Genomic DNA, 18,779 nt, shown 5'->3' on the forward strand with positions numbered 1-18,779 from the left:
AGAGGAAGGAGAAGCAAGGAATTAGCAAGACTGCAGGCAGTTTTGTCCCTCTATTATATATTACGAAGGACAAACTACGTGCTATTGATGCAAGGCTGCAGGGTTCAAAACAAGACTGAGTTCCAAAGGCTGGAAATACAGGGAATCCCAGCACTGCACCACCCAAACAACACCTGCTCTTTCTTCCAAAGTGGGTGCATCAGGATGTTGAAGCTCTGAGAAAAGCAACCAAGACAGCGTGGGATAAATCCTGCCAGCCCTTCCTCCCAGCCCTGCCCGCACGCAGGGAAGGATGTGGTGGAAATGCTTTCACTCCCTCGAGGCTGAGCTCCTCCAGCTGCTCCATGTGCTGCAGAGTGGAGGAGGAAAGGACAGCAGTGTGTGAAATGCAGCTGTAGTTTCTGAAATGGGCTATAGCAAGGGGAGCAATGGAAAACTGGAGTCTGGAAGCCTATTCAATCAAACCTATGCTCTGGGGCACCACAACCCACGTTTGAGTGCTCCCACAGTGGCGGGAACCCAGCCCTGCTCCACAAAAACACAGGGGAAAGTAAATGCCACCTTGCCCTTCCCGAATCCCTAGCGAACTGGAGGAAGGAGCGGACAGACGCCAGCCTGAGCAGCCCTGGCTGTGATGTGGCTGCAGGCAATAAACCCGCCGAGCCCCACCAGGACCTGCTGACAAGGCAGCGATAAGCCACAAACAAACTATAGAGAAAATTGCATTTGCAACGACTACATCCATCTCTCAAGTAGGCTATGAGAGCTGGGCGTCCTAATCTCAGCCCTAATTTACCCTGAGAGCGCAATACCACCACCTGCCTGCTTCTCCTCTGCTGAAGTGCAGGTGGGACCTGGCTTCCAGGATCTGGGTCCTGTTTAAGCTCCTTCTTGTACAACAGGAAAGCGCCAAGCAAAGGATATACATTTTGGATCAAAAATAACCAGCTCCCAACCATGCACTTTGCAGAGAAGGAAACAGAGGGCCTGCAAGAGTTACAGTTGTTCATGGGCTTGTTATTTATCAACTGAGAAGAATCACAGGGCAAGAATCTTCTGCAAAAGCAGATAAACCCCTCCTTAGCAGCATTCATACTACGCTTCTCAGTTTCCTTAAAATTTAAGCAAAGGCATAGAAGCAGCCAGAGAGGAAAGAGGCTGCTAAACTGTATATGCACACGTTTCAGACTGGGCTGCAGCGAGACACTACAGAAGCAACTGGAGCGGGAAGGTTTCTCTTGCAGGTCCCACTCCTCCACGGAAACCCCTCTGCTTTCCTCTGAGTGCTTGGGCAGGCAAGAGAGCACAGGCTTTGCCCGAAGCTGCAAAGCTGCTGGAGCACAAAAAGTGTGCGACCAGCTGCCACTGAAGGGTGTAGACATTAGAAACCAAAAACAGATGAAGCACTTGATGGAAGAGATACCCACGCAGTGCAAGCCGCAGCTCTGCTGTAACTCACTGAGCCTAACAAGGGATGAACTCTCCCTCGGCTTTTACCCTGATGAATAACCGATCTGATCTGATTTGACACAGTGAACCCGACGGGCAGGGGAGAGTCTTGCAATCACGGTTGCAAGCCAGCGGACATGCAGGTTTTTCTTACATTGCTACTTTTATAGCAGGAGTGGCACAATAAAAGCGTATTTAATGCAAGGAAAAGGTTTTCTTCCCACTGACTGCATGATTTTCTTGCCTTCACTAGACGATGTGCATTGCCACTTAATATGCACTTCTTGCACCTTTTTATTACCACCAAGAATTTAAAAATCGCTCTTGTGGCTGTACAAGTCTACATGAAAAGCTACTACAGAAATGCTAAGCTACTGCATTTTTCTGAGAAGTACTTCAATAGAAGCTGTCCATCCACGAAAAGCGCAGCTCGTATTTACAATGGCTGTGTAATCTTTTTGAGAGATTAGCAAGTGTATTTATTTTGTTCCTACAGAAGGGTGGCAAGTGAGAGGAAAGCATTTTGTGTTTGTTCTGTACTGTTTGCCTCCAGGTCTGGTGAGCATTTGAAATATGCAAAGGGAGGAAAGCTCAGGAGGGCAGGTTCAGCCCTTCCTCGCAGCCTTCGTCCCACTCACACCCACTTGCAACTGCATAAACATCAAGGAAGCGGCATTAGAAAACTAGGCCATGTGTTAGCTCTCCTTAACATGCCAAGTGTGAAGTGTGAAGCTAAGTCACTGAAACCTGCTCCGAATCCGAGCGTATCCTATGTCCCACGTGCTGGCTACAGGGAAAGCAGCAGTTTTCACCAGACCTGCCCAGGACGGGCCTCTCACGTCCTCCCCCGAGGCAGAGGACACAGCCCTGGCGGCTCACCGTCATAGAGGACTCTGTGGACCTTCTGTCCAGCGACTTTGCCCGGCGATGCGGGGACAGAGGAGACGCAGACACATCCAGGATGGAGCCCACAGCGGCACCTTCGCAAGTGAAGTCCTGTGTAAACAGCATTAGCCCAGATCAGCGCAGGAACTAGGACAGCGAGTCCCACTCTCTTGGCTCATGGCATAAAAATCCACATATTTAAGGGGCATCTCAGGCTCAGAACAAGTGTCATTTCATTGGCAATACATTTTTTTTGTACTCTCAGGCATTAATTTGTTCCCAATATATCTAAGCGTATCTGGGACTTTCAAGACTGCCTGTTTCTTTTGTTACTCTACCCCATCCTGGTGTGTCCTGCCATGCCAGATCTGAAGTTTCTCTCCTTCTATTTTGGAAGAAGGAGAAAAGACAGCCTGATTTTCCACTCTGACCTGCAGCTGGGCCAAGGGAGCAGAACAGAAAGCAGCAAATCTGCACAGACTGAGCACACACAGCGGTTTGCATGAGCCTGCCTGCGACTCCAGATCCACTTCTCTACCCAGGGACAAACCCTATAACTAAATCTTACAGCTAAACCCTCTGTCCTGGGCTGCTGGATCCCAGATGCCATCCTCCAAACCCCACCACAAGACCTCGGCTGAGCAGCTTACCCGTTTCCGTGGGAAAACCCTCTTCTCGCTCCTGCCCTGCCGCGTCTCACTGGAAAGGGCAGCACCAGCCGACACATTCGTTTCCATGTGCTCCGCGTTCTCAATATCTAATGCCTCAAATTTTTCAATTACCTGGGATCGCCTGGAAAACAGAGAGAAAGGGGAAACCAGAGCCACTTTAAACACAAGAACAGCAACTGCGCTGAGCTGTACAATCCCACAAATTTAAGGCTGCAGAATTGCTAGACCCAGTGTTCATGCACACCTGGCTTTTGGTCACCGTTTCTCTGCAAGCTCTAACGTGCACAAATCCAGGGCAAAATGCCCCAATCTGACATGCACCACTTTACCTGCAGCCAAAGTGGGGAAAAACCTCACTACTCAGCTCCACAAATAGTATCTGCTTAAATATCTAGAAAACCCTTGCAAAACCAGAAATAACTTTTTACTTGTAAATTTTACAGCCCTTTGAGAAGCAGGGATTATTGAGCAGCTTTGGCTTAAGCTTTGCCTTTACTCTCTGGCACTGCAGCTATCGACAGCCCCCCAGACCACAGAGCAGAGACACATAAGAGGAAGCTGGGGTGCAGAGGTAACGGGTGGCTACGGGTCACCCTGCGTGTTCACAGCAATAGATACTCTCTGAAAACTCAGCCCCACACAGGTAACTTCCACAGGACTGCACTGAGTGAGGAGTGTCCGTAGGTGCCTCCAGGCAATGGGTCTGGCTCGCAAGGTGTGCCAGCTGAAGAGGCATGAGGAGATGAGGAGCACCCTGTGCAGGCACAGCAGGACATCCCCTGCGAAACCCCGGGGCTCTACCCTCCTCTCAAACTGGTCTGCAAATCCAGTATGGACAGCAGGGAGCACAACCTGGGCTCTTAGACACCGCCTCGGTGGCCCATCACACCGTGGCACACATGTCTCCGAGGACGGAGGAGAACTATGAAGAAATGTGGATGGAGCAGGAGCCAACCCCGGACCAAACCCAAATGGGATGCTGCTAAGAACGAGCGAACAACAGGCCTTTGCAGGTGGAATTAAAAGCGCCGTTTCAGCATGAAAAGCTGCTCGCTGACCCACAGGAGAGGAAATACTCGAATTTTCAAAGGGCCTGCTGGTGTCTAAGTTTGCATGCCCAGGGGTTCGGGCAAGTATCAACCTCAGGTCTTTAATCACAACCTGGGAACGTGAAGCAATAACCCACCACCAACACACACGCCAGCTGAGCTCCAAGCTGTGAGGTTTAAAGCTCAATTTCGAACCTCCCCAAAATGCTCAGTCTGGGTGGGTTCTTGACACGAAATTTGGACCCACACGTGCCGCATCTAAACTCAGGGCTGCTTGCTCTATGTGAACCTCTAATGTGCATGAAAATCACAATGGCAATCACATGAGGGAAAACACGTTATCCAAAAAAAACATTTTTAACCCTTCCCACAAAAAGGAACAGCTTGTTAAGGACTCAAAAAACACGAGATGTTCAGTTTTCAACCAACATTTGCACCAAATTCCATAAATGAGACGAATAGTCTGAGTACATCACGTCCCCCAGCGGGCTGGACACCCCCCACTGCTGCTCAGAGCCAGGCTGCCAGGACTGGGCACTGAAGCCCACAACCAAAGAGGAAGGGACAAAATCGGTGGGCAAGACTTTGCTTTGGAAATTCAAACGTCTCTGATGTTTTTATGGGACATCTGTTCAGCCCCTGCTACCTCCCAGTTTGCAGACTGGGAGCGGGCAGATCCCAGGCTCGCACAGAGCTCCCCATCCCCCTGGGATGTTCTGCTCATGAGATGTCCATTCAAATAAGCCAGCCTGCGGAGCATAAATCCACGTCCTCTGTTCACTGATAGATGGGGAACTGTTTTGGAGTCACCGTTTTTTAACCCTTTTTACACTGGCCCAGCCTTCTCTGAGTCTCAGTTTAGGAGGGAGTAAGAGGTCCATGAATTAACATTGTCTGTACCCTACTAGGTGAAGGCCTGAAGAAAAACAAATCAGGAGTAAAAAAAAAACCCAACCAAAAAACGTAAAACAAAATCAAAAGCAGGTTGATTTCTCATGAAAGGGGCTGCACCACCAGGTTGTTCTACGGCTTGAGATTGAGATGAGATGGTAGCGAAGCAGGCGAAGTAAAGGCGGACACGTCACACAGCAACACAGCAGGAGAAGGTGGAGAGCAACAAGACCTGGAAGAAAACAAGGCTGGAAAATGAATGAACAGAAGAGGAAATTATATATCTGCATCTACATACAAAACAAAATCAAAATCATTCCAGTAATTCGTCATTGAAAAAGGGAAGAGAAAAATAAATCACTGCAACCAAATCACAGCCCCAAGGGTTAATATCATCCGGATTACAGGAAAGAATCGTTTTTTTCCCATTAGCTCAACGTTTCAGAGAGGTTACTGCTAGAGATCCTGGGGGGACGGGGAGGGGAAGGGCTCTCCTCCCCACCACGTGGAGGAGAAAGCTGCTCCCTCTGAACAGCAGCTCCATGTTGACAAAACAAGGCTGCAGACAGGTACGAAGAAGCGTTTTAAAAGCTGCAGTGCCATTTAGTGCTTTCTCAACTACGAAGCTCATCCCAAGGAGTTCTTTGGCCATGCAGGCTGTTAATCTTTTCCAGGCCACTAAACCCAAGCTGCAGATCTTGGTTGTTAGGTGGAGGGGTGTGTGCGGTGGGAAGGAAAGCTATAAAGACCAGCACAAGCTATCGTTAAAGTGATTTTCTTTGATTGGAAGAAAGGGCTTGTTTTTATTGGATTCATTCATTATTTAGCAGCAAGAAAGACAGCGAGTGTCAGGAAAAGGAAGAGGAATTTCCCCAAGAGGTCCACAAAAATGAAGAGGATAGTTTTACAAGAAAAGAAAAACTATACTTGGGAGAGCAGGCGCTCCTCTCTAGGGGTAGAAGCAGCATTCAGAGCAGAGCCTTATGTCTCAAGAAGCTCCAGAGAAGGAATTTGAGAAAGAAAAGTCTTTTAAGCAATTTCAGGCAGCTCTGCTATTTATCGAGGCTAGAAATACACCTCAGCCCCCTGACCATGCTCCTGCAGCAGGTCTGGCAGACGCCACAGTGGACTCTTGCCAGCATGAGCAGAACGTGGGGTCAACCGGGAAAGCCACAGTTTTAGAGGCTGCATCCCTGGAAGTGTGCAAGAAAAGCCAAGTTTGCCAACCAGAAATCCTGACGCTCCTCGGGGAGCTGCAGGAGGCGGGTGAGCCCACAGCAGCATACCCAGAGGAAGGGGCTCCGGGTCTATGCACCCCAAGAACTCCCCACCCAATGGTGGTCTCCTTCCCAAAGCCGTTGGCACCCTTCTGAGATGTGCCAGGATTTATCCCTGCAGCTGCAGAGCCCCGCTGGGATACGGGGACCAATGTCTGAGGACATCCCTGCAGCCCTCTTCAGCTGTGATATTGTGTGCAAAACAGGCTTTGAGATTCATCCATGGGATTTCCAAAGAGCTGCCCCTGCTCTTTCACCCTAGGGATGGGTCTGAGATGGGAGACCGGAGGCAGGGCTCAACCTCTCTGGACACAGCCTCTGTCCCCCAGGCTGGTCGGGCACCCCTGCACAATGCCGGCAGCCCCGTCCTGCTGCGTGCCAGCAGAGGGAACTCGCACTCTGCCGCTCCGCCAAAATCATGGAGATTATCTCCTGTTTTCTGATTCATGTTTCTGAGTGGCTGCGAGCTCAGGCGTCTGCATGAGGCGTGGAGTCAGCGTCAGGTATAAGTGGTCAACACAGAAAATTTCTAGCACAGTCCTGGACTTAAGTCACGTAATATCTCTTACTATAACAGGACAAGAAGCCTTGAAAAACAGCTTTATTGGGAGCAAAGCCTACAGATGTGCACCCAGGATGCAGCACTGGGTACCTAAAATAATTCTTTTCCATCCATAGTTCTGACACTTGCACTGATTTACGGTGGGTAGACAAAAAAAAACCCGGAGGAAGAGCCGAAAATACCAACAGCATCAGAGCGAGTTCATTTGGCTGCACTGAGAGATGAAAGGCAGATCTGAACGATGCCTGGCTGGCGCCTATGGGGTTGGCATGTGGGCAAGTGATTTCAGGCAAGCGTTCCCGGACATGTTAGTGGGTTACTGAGAAGGATTATTAGAAATGGTGTTAAACCCGGGGGAAAAAGCTGACCCCACAGCATGGAAGTGAGTTATTGTATTTGCTCAACCTCAAACAGCACAGCCTGAGCTTGGAAGAGAAAAATGAGAGGGATATGTGGACTAAGTAAACTCAAATTTAAAAAGCAGCCAAGCCAAGCTGAGCAGGGTGCTGGTGAATGTTAATTCTCTGGTGCGACGCTGGACTGCCTCTCCGTGCCATGCGGAGTCCAGCCGAGCTCTGGGACACACGGTCTCTCCACCCACATGGGCCAATTCCCAGGTTACCAGAGGAGAAAGCAAACGTGCCCGTCCCTGAACACTGCCCGCTGAGCCATCCCTGCTCACAGCATGCTCCTCCAGCGCCACGGGCTGTGATCCCTGGCCAAACCCTCCGGCAAGTGGGGACCCCTTGCCCTGCTCTCTGCCATCACCCCCCTCCCAAATACCGGACCAGGCTCAGCCCCACGGGCAGCAAGACCTCTGTGCCTGGTGCAGCTCGCACTCGTCTCCCTACACCCGTCCTGCTCTGATAAAGGCCCTGGGCTGACATAGTGGAATTTTTGCCATTACTGATAAGGCAATAAAAACCTGTTAACAGCCCCAGGAGCCCAGCTGGGCTGGGAAAAAACAGACTTTCCCTGGGAAAAGGCACTCGTCAGCAGGCAATGAGTGGGGCTGACATTAAAAAAGGACAGTCTCTGGCAGCAGCATCCTCTCCCAGGGCCCGTTATCTGCCTGTAAATCTGCTCCTCCCTGTCCTCGGCTGGCACATCCCAGCTCGGTGCTGGATCCCCGTGCTGCACGATACCCTCGGGGCTGGAGCGAGGGACTGTCGGCACTGGAGGAACCCGCTGTCCTCTCACACTGGGGACAGGCACTGGCCACGGCGTCCTGTGCAGGGACACAATCTCACCCACACCTGAGCCGACACGCTGCACCAGTTCAGCCTGCAAACCAGCAGTCACCAGCCTTTCCTCAGCCCCGTCCCCAGCCGGGGTGGCCAAGGGACCCATGTGGCATCCTTCTCCTCCATCCCGGGGAACACCCAATTCCCAAGGCAGAGAAAGCCAAACCCATGCTCTTCTCCTTTATTCCCAGTCCAGCACTCGCTGCGCATGCTGCCGGGGCTGGGCTGGGTTTGGGATCCTCCTGCCGACCGGCAGCACCGGCACAAAGCTGCGCCGTGCTTCCCAGACCCGCTCCCAGCTCTCAGAAGCCAGGCTGGAAAACAGTCCTTTAGGGGCTGGGAAGAAATGGAGGAGAAGCGCCTGCTGAAACTGTGCAAGAGAGAACATGCCCGGAGGAAAACCAGGGCAAGAAAATCAGACTGGCAGGCAGCCCTCTCGCCCGGGGCCCGTCTCCCAGTTTGCTCTGCTGCCCTCACCACACAAATGCGTCTCTCCCAGGGCAAGTCGAGCCCGTCCTTCACCTCGCCCGGAGAGCACCAAGCATGCCGGTGCGCGGTGCAGGCGCGCGTGCGGATGCCCTCCCCGTCCTCCTCCGCACTGAGCTGTTTTGCAGCCCTGCCTCGGCGCTGCACCCGCCTCTCCTCTCCCAGATTAATGCTGTGACATTTTGAAACCTCTCTCAGCTCATTAGGCAGTTGCGTAACGCGCCCGGCACTAACACCATTTAGAGAGCTAACTAATTAATGGTGCCAGCTGCCAGCGTGTGCCGCGCCAGGGAGGGGATGGGGAGGGTGGGCTTGCTTGCAAATACGGCCACCGAACATCACCCACCACAGCCAGCTGTCCCCAAAGCAGCCAGGCAGGGTGACACCTGCCTGCTGGCACTACTAAGGACATCCCACCGCCTGGTCGGTGTGGATGGGCATCCTTAAACCCAGGAGCACTGTAATACAAAGGGGCTTCACCCGGCAAATACCGCCTGCTCTGTCCAGGGCTGTGGCGGGGACGCAGCGTCGCTGCCGTTGCAAGCATGCAAGGAGATTAGCCACTCATCCCTTACCTTCTCTCACTGCCAAAGAGCCGGGCCACTTCTTCTCTCCCAGGGCTACGGGCCCGGGTTCTCCGCTCTAGCCGCTTCCTCTCCACCTGGAAGGCCTCACGATTACTGATCCTAATGGCCTTGGGAACGTCGGCCAGGGTGGTGTACTGCCGGCTGGCTTTAAAAGAAAGGGGACGCCCCGATTTTTCAGCTCCCTTTCCTACATCTCTGCTGCTGGAGTCCTTGTGCATGGGGCAACTGCTCTTCGAGTCCAAGGAGTTCAGAGAGAAGCTGTGAATCATTCGGTCGCCTGATCGGGTACCTGGGGAAGGAAAGGGCTGGGCATGCTCCTGCGAGGGCGATTTGGGATAACTGTACCTGTTGTTTGGGGTGCTGGGACTGGGTGGGCTCGGAGGGGGCGGCAGCTGCTGCTCTTCCAGCTTCGAGTCTTGCTTGGTCTTCTCCAAGGAAAAGTACCCGCTCTCGACACGCGTCTTCCGCCCACAGTCTATCCGGTCTCCGTTCATGGAGCTCTCGTCTAAGGGACAGAGAAGTCACCATGCTTGGTTTCAAGTCCAAGTTCTGCTTTTAACAAAAAACATGCCGATTCCACCCAGGACAGGAAGCGAGCAGAGATGGTCTGGGCCCCAGCCTCATGCTGTGCCACCTCTTGCACCCTTGGCTTTTCCACCCTGACCACCCTTCATGCCCATGGAGATGGCACGACAGTCTGCAGGGAACTGGGGATGCTGGTCCAACCCTTGGGTTGGGCTTGCACAGACGAAAGACCTAAACCTTCAAATCAAGAAATGGACAGCTGCAGTCACCGCTATGCACCCGTTTCCATCTCTGTCCTTCCCAGTCCAGCACTGACCACAGCTCCATGGGCGCAAGGCAACGGACACCTTGCTGCTGGCAGCCAGGAGCGGGCGGAAAGCATCTCCCATCGGAGCAGGCAGATAAAGGAAACGGCCGCAGCGCATGGGACCTGTCCATGGCCCCAGCAGGAAGAGTCCCCATCCCCTATTGTTCCAGGGAGAACAATGCCACAGCCCCGGCGCCTTCCAGGGACTCATCGGGGAGACCAAATGTAAACAGGGCCCTGACGCAGGGGCCGGAGGAGGAAGCGGCACTCAGGGCTTGGCAGCACCGACAGCCGGGCTGAGCGCAGCACGGCCCCGCACCCTGCGGGTGCCCCCGGCAGGGATGCGGAGGGGCTAGAAAAGGCATTTTCCCCCTCGTTTTGCCCCCAGCGCCAGGGCAACATCGCCTGCGAGGGCGGGCAGCCCTGTCTCCCTGCCGGGGCAGGATTAGGCCCCATGCTGTGATTTTCCAGCACGTGATGCCAATTTTTTCCTTCCTGAACTCCAGCCCGTAAGGCCTCACTCCAGTCCCTGCACAGCAGGGACAAGGTCTGCCTCCCGATCCTTGCTGGGATGCTCCAGGAACCAAACCCGCAGGAAACTTTTCTCTCTACAGTGGTTTTCTGCCAGCTCAGCTGCCCAAACTGGGTCATCGCAGCGTCACACCAGTGCTGGCACCTCTGTCCCTCACCTTCCTTGCTGTCCAGCATGGGATCCTTCAGGGAGCTGGTAGCCCCAGCCTGGCCTTGAACTGGGCTCTGCGCTGGGCTGATGCCACTGCCCCCGTCCGCTTGGTCTTTGCCCCTCATTTCTTCCTGCCAAAGTGTGGACTTGGTGGCAGGCACCTTCTCCGCACTGGGGATGTTGCTGCTGGTCACGGCCATCTTAGCAGGACCGGGCTCCTGAAGAGAATGGGGGAAAGAGCAGGGTTAGAGGGGTTTGCCCCAGCTTTGCACCCAGGGTCCCCAGAGGCGTGGGTCCCACGTGGCTTGGGTGCTGCCCACGATGCATGCCACGACAGAATGGGGACAGGGACAGGGCTGCTCAGCCATGTGCCACCGCCACATTCCCAAGGGGACAAGCTCGCAGGTGGAAACCCTGCCCAAGGGCAGCGCGGTGGGGCGATGGGTCAGGAATTCCTTGGCCAAAGGGACCGTCGCCGCTCTCGCAGCGAGAGGAAACGTCCCTCACTGTCCCTCCCTGGGTAGGGCTCCCGAAACCGGCCGCACCTTCCCACGCATCCAGCTGGGAAAAGATCCAGAGCAAAGGCAAGCTGACAAACGAAGGAGACTTTTGGCCGATGCTGCAGCCACCAACACGTAACTCCTTGGGAAAAGCTCATCTTGTGCTCATGCAGCCTGGCCCCAAGCAGAGCAAAGCCCTGGCTCTTCCCTGGCACGCAGGGTCCCACACGGCTCCGCTTACTCTCCAGCACAGCAGCTCTTCCCAAAAGCAGCCCAGTGCACGCTTGGTGCTCTGCATCTGAATTCACGTGCAACACCGTAGACCCACGGAGAAACGGGTCTGTCAGGTCCTGACCTACAGGGAACCTGGAAATGCTCCCCTCACCTCTGCCAAAACCCAGTCTGGGGTGACAGTGCACCCTCTGTAATTGATAAACACAGCATCCCCCATTTCCCTCTGCATGTCTCCGGTCCTTCTGCACGTCCCCGGTCCTTCCGCGGGCTGTCTCATGGGCAGCCGCTGCCTTTCACAGAGACAGACCAATACCAGGCTTCTCTCCTGGGTCCCGTTTGCCAGGACTGAATTTTCTCAGTGTTATAACTAACATCAAAAAACCAAAAGAAATCAGGCTAAAGGACACGGGATGGAGGAGAAAATTAATTCTCTGCCACCAGCAGCTATGTTGTTTGTTTGTCACAGCTGGTTTGCTACGGGCCACTGATAAAAAGAACAAAACCCAACCGGGGCTGTACTCCTCCCGGGTGCTTTGGTTACCTAACAGGCTGCTTGTTTTAAAAAGGAAATACAACATCGCATTGAGCTTAATGCTATTTTAAAACAATACCCATCATCTTAAATGCTTCTCTAGCTAACAAGGGGCTCTGGAGTCCATCAGATAATGATGCCATTTTGGTGGCTGCAGCCCGGGGCAGCCCAGCTTCAGTGCATGCCCCAGAAGTGGCAGCAGCTTTCACAACTCATTTAGGGTTTGGCTTTCTTCGTTTTGCAGATGTTTTGCTGTTGTCGTATTAAGCTTCTGCATTAGCAGGTTATTTTCCTTAAAGCCATCAATAAATCAATGACAATTAACCCACTCCAAACTCCCTGGATTGTGGGAAGTTTCCCAGCTGCTTGTTCACTTTCAGGGCACGGGGAATCCAGGAGCACCCAAGCCAGCAGGCATGGGCCGGGGACACGGGCTGAGAAGAGCATCCCCTCTGTCCCCCCTCCCACGACAGCAGAGCCACCAGTGGGTTTTACCCTTGCACCTCCAAATTGGTGTTTGCAGGGCTGCACCAGAGCCACCGAGGGATCTCCCAGGGAGCGGGTCCTGGCTCAGTGCACAGCCACAACAAGCAGCAAATGACCCCAATTTAAAAAAAAAAATCCCCTGGGAAATGTCACTCTAAAGGAATGCTGTGTTGGAGGTAAACGATCCAGAGTTCGCGGGCATCCCACTTGAGAGGACCCTGCTTGAGCAGCAGGTCAGGCCAGACGATCTCCAAGGTCCCCTCCAACCTCAACCACTCTCTCATTCATTGATCCCAAAGCCCAGAGCTAATCGCCAGCTCAGGATATATATTTTTATACATCCCTTACACACACCCCCATATAATTATTTGTAGATATGTATTTAATTAGACAGGGATATGAGGGCCAAAAAGCAGTCTATAAGCAAGCAGAGAAATTAACTCTTTGCTGCTCAGCAGTATGAACAGCTCCAAAAAGGAGCATGCACCAAAATCAGCAAAACCAGCCTCCAGTTACTTTAAGTATGTCTGGGCATGCTCTGCTTACCTGAGCCTGCCGCACCCCTGTGCAAACCTGTCCTGCAACAGAGGGCAGCGCCTCAAAACCCAGATTTCAGCCCCAAATCCTGCCTCAATTTCCCAGGGACAGCAGGCAGGCAAAGGCAGCAAGCCCACTCTCTCCCACTGCCTGCATCACTCTGCCAAAACACAGCAAAAGCTGCAAGAGAAACCTGCTCTTTTTCCCATAAGACTGCAACCTGCTTGCAAAGCAAAGGTGAAAACACCTCTAGGACTGCAGCTAACAACTCCTGTCCAAAAATCTGCAGCTGGAGCGATATTCCCAGCTTCGCCTGCGTTGCTCCCACCCCAGCGATTTTGCAGGGGGAAGATGCAAAATGATGGGGGGAGCTGAAAATAGCCCTGATGCTCCAGGAGCACCCAGCTGCAGCCAAGCTCTGCTGTAGCACGGGCAAGGAAAAACTACATGGGAGTGAGAAAAAGCAGAAATATCTATTGTTTTAAGTTTTTTTTTTAAATCACAAAGGTATCCGTCCCTCCCTGGGCGGCTCTCAGACACAATCTGCTGCCGGATTAGCGTGCGGCCGTCTTTAGAAAGAAATTAGGCTTTCTCCACCGGCACACAGAGAGTGAGCTGAACAGCAGCCAACTTCAGGAGAAGCCATTTCACAGAGGGGGATTTGGTGCTGATTTTCTCCCCAGCATCCCCTCTCCTTCCCCGGACCAGCCACCTGCATTGGCACGATTGGGAGACAGAGGAAGGATGCTTCTTCTGCCTCTACAGGTTGTTTGTGAGTGCTTGACACAGCTCTGCATCTGTCCGGCAGCAGGTCCCACATGGAGGTTGGTTTTGCAAAAGTGAATTTGAGCCTTTTACTGGGAGCAATGGGATGGAGAGAGCAGGAGGGTAGCAAGCAGGACGGGGCTTGGGGTGGGGTGGTCTGCCCCAAGCCAAGGGGGGGAAAAGTGCCACCAGGCTCCACGCTCACCCCATCCCCAAGCACCTGGGGAGGCTGTCTGCCCGCGGGGAGCCAGCATCCTTCCCGCAGCCGCTTCCCTTATTTGGTGCTCAGGAGCTCGGATCCTGTACGGTTTCCAAGAAGTTGCCATGGCAATGCAATGTAACCCAGAATGATGTTTTTCTGGCTCTGCGCCCCTTCTCCTCTCCGCCCCGTCCCCTTCCTGAATGCAGCCTGGGTTTAGTGTTGCGCCAGGGATGGGGTGAGCATCCCTGCCCTGCTGCATCAGCTCGCTGGGGTGCGCCAACTATGGCAGCCCCCTCCCTGGGGCTTGAGGATGGGCAACTCGTAAGACATCAGCTCTTGGCCATGGAAGGAGGTATTTTCCCTGGAGCATCACCAGAGCCAGCAGTCAAGGGGCTGTGATGACCCCAGCCCTTGGCAGGGGGTCCTCAGATAAACAGCTTGGTGTGCAAAAAAGGATCATCTTCCGCCAATTTTTTTTTTCCCATTGCCCGGCACCTCTTTATCTGGTGCAGTGGTAGAAACTTCATTCAAACAAACGCCATACAAAACCCACCCATGGCCAGGTCTGCACCAGGACCATCCTGGGGACTTCATCGAAGGAGACCTGAAAACCGGGGCTCAGGGGAGCCCCGATGCTGTTTTCAGTCCCCCAGGGCCGCAGACCGGCTTGGCCGGAGGAGCCCTCCCAGCTGGTCCCCCACGGCGGTGGGATGCACGCCTGGAGGTCAGGCAGCCTCAGGGACGCGGCTGTTCTCAGCCCCGGCAAGGGACGAGGGTGGCCTTGGGGTCACGTTCCCCATCTGTGGGATTCTCCCCCACTCTGGCCACGTGGGAGCCCAGCAGGAACGAGTGAGTCATGGCCGGCCCCGCTTTTTACCATTTATAGTCAAAGTGAGCACGAAGCCACCGCCGGGTCCCTGGAGAGCCTGGCTCCAGCCCCCGGAGCTCCCAGCCTGGCCCTGGCCTTTAGTATTTTCCTTTCATTCCCATTATCTCTGGGGTCATCTCAAAGGGGGTAACCGGAGCCCGATGGAATTTCATCCTGTTTCTGCCGAAATGGCCCGTGAACAGCCAGCACCTCTTCCCGGTCCCCCACGGGGACCACGCGGCATTGCGGCCGCTCCCAGGACAGCATGTGGAGGGCTGGTGCCACAAGACAGCACCCGGGGGGGTAAAACGTGGCCCCAAAGTAGCCAGGAAAGCAGCAGCAGCAGCAGCAGCGCGTGACCCTGGGAAGCGATGACCAGGAATTAATTCACACCGTCCTGCTGCCCTGGCTCGCCCCGGCTCTCACCCTCTGTGCAGGCAGCATCAGAGGGCTGGCAGCGCACTGGTCTGGCTGGTTTGGGGGGATCTTCCCTGGGAGCAGAGCAATGCCGTGGCCCTGAGAAAGAGGCAAGGGACTGGGCAACAGCATGTGTCCCCCTGGGGTTACCTGGGGAGTTGGGGGCTCTACCTTCCTCTTCTTCTTCTGATTCTGCTTGTTCGTCCTTGGATAGACTATCAGCATCTCCAGCCACCTGCAGGCAGGGAAAGGAAAAGGTGAGGTCTGTGCCGAAGGGCGGCACGCAGGGACGGGAGCGATGCTCGCGCTCTACCGCGGGGTGTAAGGCAGCTTCCCACAGGCTGAGGACCCCAAAGCTGTTCCCCCACCATGGGTGGCTCTGACCACACTGCCCGGGGAAACACTGTTCCATCCCGCCTCTGGGGCAAGCTGCCTGCAAGCTCCGGAGATGGAGCATCCGCATTTTACCCCTAACCCCAGCGTTCCAGGGTTTGTAACTTGACCATAAGCACAACCCCAAGCTGGAGCTGGGCATACAGAGGAGCTCAGTTTCTCCAACCTGGTCAGGGTCAATGTGGTAGATAGTACCCAGAAATCATCCCAACCAGCTCCTGGGGGAAAAATCGAGGCAGGACAGGAGGGGAGGAGGGATGACGCTGGGGTGCTTTGGCTCAAACCCCACTTGCTGCAAGAGTGAGGCCACGGCCAAGGCTCACATGGGACGGGGATTCAAGGATCCTGAAAGACAGCCGAGAGGGACAGAGCCTCCAGCAAGACCTTCCCCCTTCAGCGATGCCAATGCCTGCACACTGCACACAAAGCGCTTTTGTCCAAGAAAGAGCAGCGTGAACTTGGCATTGAGAAGTCCATCCCCTGCACAAGTCGCTTGTTTGGGGGGGAGCCTCCTGTGCCCTCCCGCTGCGGCCTGACAACCTGCCCCTGCATCTCTGCGAACTCCACGGGGATCCGTGGACTGCTGGGAAACATTCCTGCTTCAGATGTCCCTGCTTCCCTCTCCTGTTCCCCCCACTTCGCACGCTGCTGCTGTAAAGCGTTTTGAGATGACCACATCAAGTGGGTTTTGGTTAAGCAATAAATGCCAGAAGCATGCAACAAACGTAAAACAAATTCTCCCCCGGCTGGGGAAATCTTCCTGTCGTGCTGCAACTGCAAATGAAACCCGCCTGGCTTGGACCCAGAGTGGGACTCTTTTGGGATGATTAATGCTTGCAGTCAGGAGCAAACGCACTCCTTCAAAATCCAGCGCCAGGCCAATGAACAATAAATCAGCCCCACCTTGCTCTGCAATGCCTCTCCCTCCTGTGCGGCTGGCAGGACCGGCAACAAAAGGCTGAGCTGCGAACTGGAGCGTGGGGAGAGGGAGAACAGAGCAGGGCATGGGGGTTGGTCATGTTTTGGGGCACAGCCATCGCTCCCACCTTGGCCAGGGGAGAGGAACCAGCTCCCCCATGCCATGTTCCCCCCACGCCTCTGCACCCTGGCTCCACAGCCGCTGCAATCCCACTGCTGCAAATGGGGCCGGGGGGGCAGCCGTGTATGGAGGGGGAATCACCCACGCTCACATGTCTCAGTGGAGCAGGGAAGTTTCAATGCATGAAAACATGTATCTGATCAAAATCCCAAGCTCTTGGTAGAAAAATACCTATTTCAACCAGTATTTACCAAAACGGGGGGAGTCACAAGCAAAGAAAATGCTTGGAAATAGAAATCATCTCAACAGAAAGCACTGACTCTGCTGCTGCCAGGGCTCAGGCAAGCAGGAGACGCTGTGCCTTGGGAAGAGTGGGAAAGAGCGAGCGCTTCAGCCCTTCAACTTTCTGCTCTAGTTTCAAATGTCAACCAAATCTGGGAGGGAGGCACCAAGCTCCAGACATCCCACGTGGGAAATGCTCACAGATGAGCAGCAGCACTGTTGCAGTCTGTCGCTGAGTGCCAGCGGCTCGGCTCTCCCGCAGCTCTGCACCCTCACCAGCGCTGGCTTCAACCCAAGCCAGCATGCGAGCGATGGACTAGGGTGTTTCTAGGTCACCATCCAACACCTGGAGTTGGGAAATCTACCACAATTTGCTCATTTTAGTGGCCTAATCTTCAGCGTTGCTGAGCAACTGCATCCCAGTGGCAGGCGCTCCTGTGAGTGATGATATTTTAATCGTTCTCGGAGGTCAGATGCTCCACTGGGACCGGGGGGGGTGGGCTGCATCCACCCCCTCCGCCAGCCTGCCCGCAGGGAGTGAGCGGGGCGAGGCGGGTGCTGTGAAGGCGAGTCTGAATGGGGACGGGGTAAATGCAGAGCAGGCAGCCCCAGGAGGCCACGTCTGCCCAGGGATGGACAAGGACCAGAAGGCATATGGTGCTCAGGGCTGGACACGCCAGCCCCAGGACTACGGGACCTGCTGCTGGTGTGGGGACAGGACCTGCACCGGCAGGCTGGGTGCCTGATCGGATGCTGTCCTAAAAGCACCATGGGGTCACCCCAGCACCCATTGGCTCCAAGCCCATCCTGGTGTTCACCCAACAGCCAAGTAAAATAGCCCAGCCAGTAAATAGCTGCTTTCTGCTGGGGCTGAAGCTGCCATGGGCAGCACAGGAGCACCTCAGCATCAGATGCACCCTCTGAGCATCCCACAGATGCTCCAGCGTAGCTCAGGTCACTCCCGGGGCTAAACGCCGCTGGGAGTGTTGTTCTGCAGCAGGGAGCAGGATATTGCCCAACGGCAGACAACAAAACTGACCTGAAAACGGTGGCCTTCATAGGTAACAAGTGACTCAGGAGCATCTCAGCTGCAGGGCCTCGCCAAGGCTTCCAGCAGAGGCTGAGTTTCCTTGAGCACTGGCTCTGAAATGTGTCCAGTATGTTGGGAAGCCTCAGACTTCAGCCCAGCACGGCCGAACACGCACACTAGGTGTGGAGGAAGGACTTAAATCATTTGCCGCCGTACAGGTCTCTGCTGAAGTCAGTGCTCATGCTCACACCATAAATCTGGTGGCTTGGAGGGGGGGCTCAGGCCCCCCCTCTGCTGCAGAGCACCAGGCAATGGCAGGGGTCTGCCAGGCAGGGGAGCAGGGAAGGGGAAAGAAACCCTGTCCTTGCCAAAAAGATGGAGGAGACTGGAGCTGACTGCAGGGCAGCAGCTACAGCCAGCCTCCAGGACTGTCCCTGCAGCAGGCTGTGATCATCGCTTGGGCATCAGCCTGGGTATGAACTGCCACAGCACCCGGCCTTAGGCAAGGTCCTGCCTGCCCTCCTCTTCCTCCCAGCTAAGGGAAGAGCCACATGGCAGCTCAGCCCCAGACTTGCACTCACCCACTGATGATCTCCTTGTTCTCAGCCCGGATGAAGTGCTCCTTCTCCGGCGTCAGGATGCACAAGGAGAATTTCTGCCCTGTCCGGCTCTCCCCATCCACCACATCCGTGCACTGGTTCATGTTGATGGTGCCCTGCGGGAGGGTTGTCGGCTGCGACGGAAAGGAGAAAGGAGTAATGTTTAAGGAGAGAAGAACAGAGGAGTGCAGAGTTGAACCCTAAAACCTCTCCTGGTGGACAGTGGGATCCTATGCACCAAGATGCTCTGCCCGCGGGTACCCAGACCCATCTGTGCACC

General features: G+C 54.5%; 1 protein-coding gene across 7 annotated transcripts in view; it reads right to left on the reverse strand.

Annotated features, from left to right (window-relative positions):
• The window catches only part of MPRIP (myosin phosphatase Rho interacting protein), an 88,918-nt gene that overhangs the window by 34,784 nt on the left and 35,355 nt on the right, over positions 1–18,779 (reverse strand). For 3 of the 7 annotated variants that reach the window (XM_052773048.1, XM_052773050.1, XM_052773049.1), the window contains exons 4-10: positions 18,482–18,633; positions 15,307–15,391; positions 10,623–10,833; positions 9,447–9,606; positions 9,090–9,326; positions 2,985–3,126; positions 2,329–2,445 (exon numbers count right to left, since the gene is read on the reverse strand). In XM_052773048.1, the coding sequence (XP_052629008.1) occupies positions 2,329–2,445; positions 2,985–3,126; positions 9,090–9,326; positions 9,447–9,606; positions 10,623–10,833; positions 15,307–15,391; positions 18,482–18,633 (1,104 nt within the window). Of the gene's footprint in view, positions 1–2,328; positions 2,446–2,984; positions 3,127–9,089; positions 9,607–10,622; positions 10,834–15,306; positions 15,392–18,481; positions 18,634–18,779 lie in introns of all 7 variants that reach the window. The other 4 variants (XM_052773051.1, XM_052773052.1, XM_052773053.1 and 1 more) reach the window with 2 other exon arrangements.

This window comes from Harpia harpyja, chromosome 21, assembly GCF_026419915.1.
Source record: "Harpia harpyja isolate bHarHar1 chromosome 21, bHarHar1 primary haplotype, whole genome shotgun sequence".
Taxonomy (NCBI): Eukaryota; Metazoa; Chordata; class Aves; order Accipitriformes; family Accipitridae; genus Harpia; species Harpia harpyja.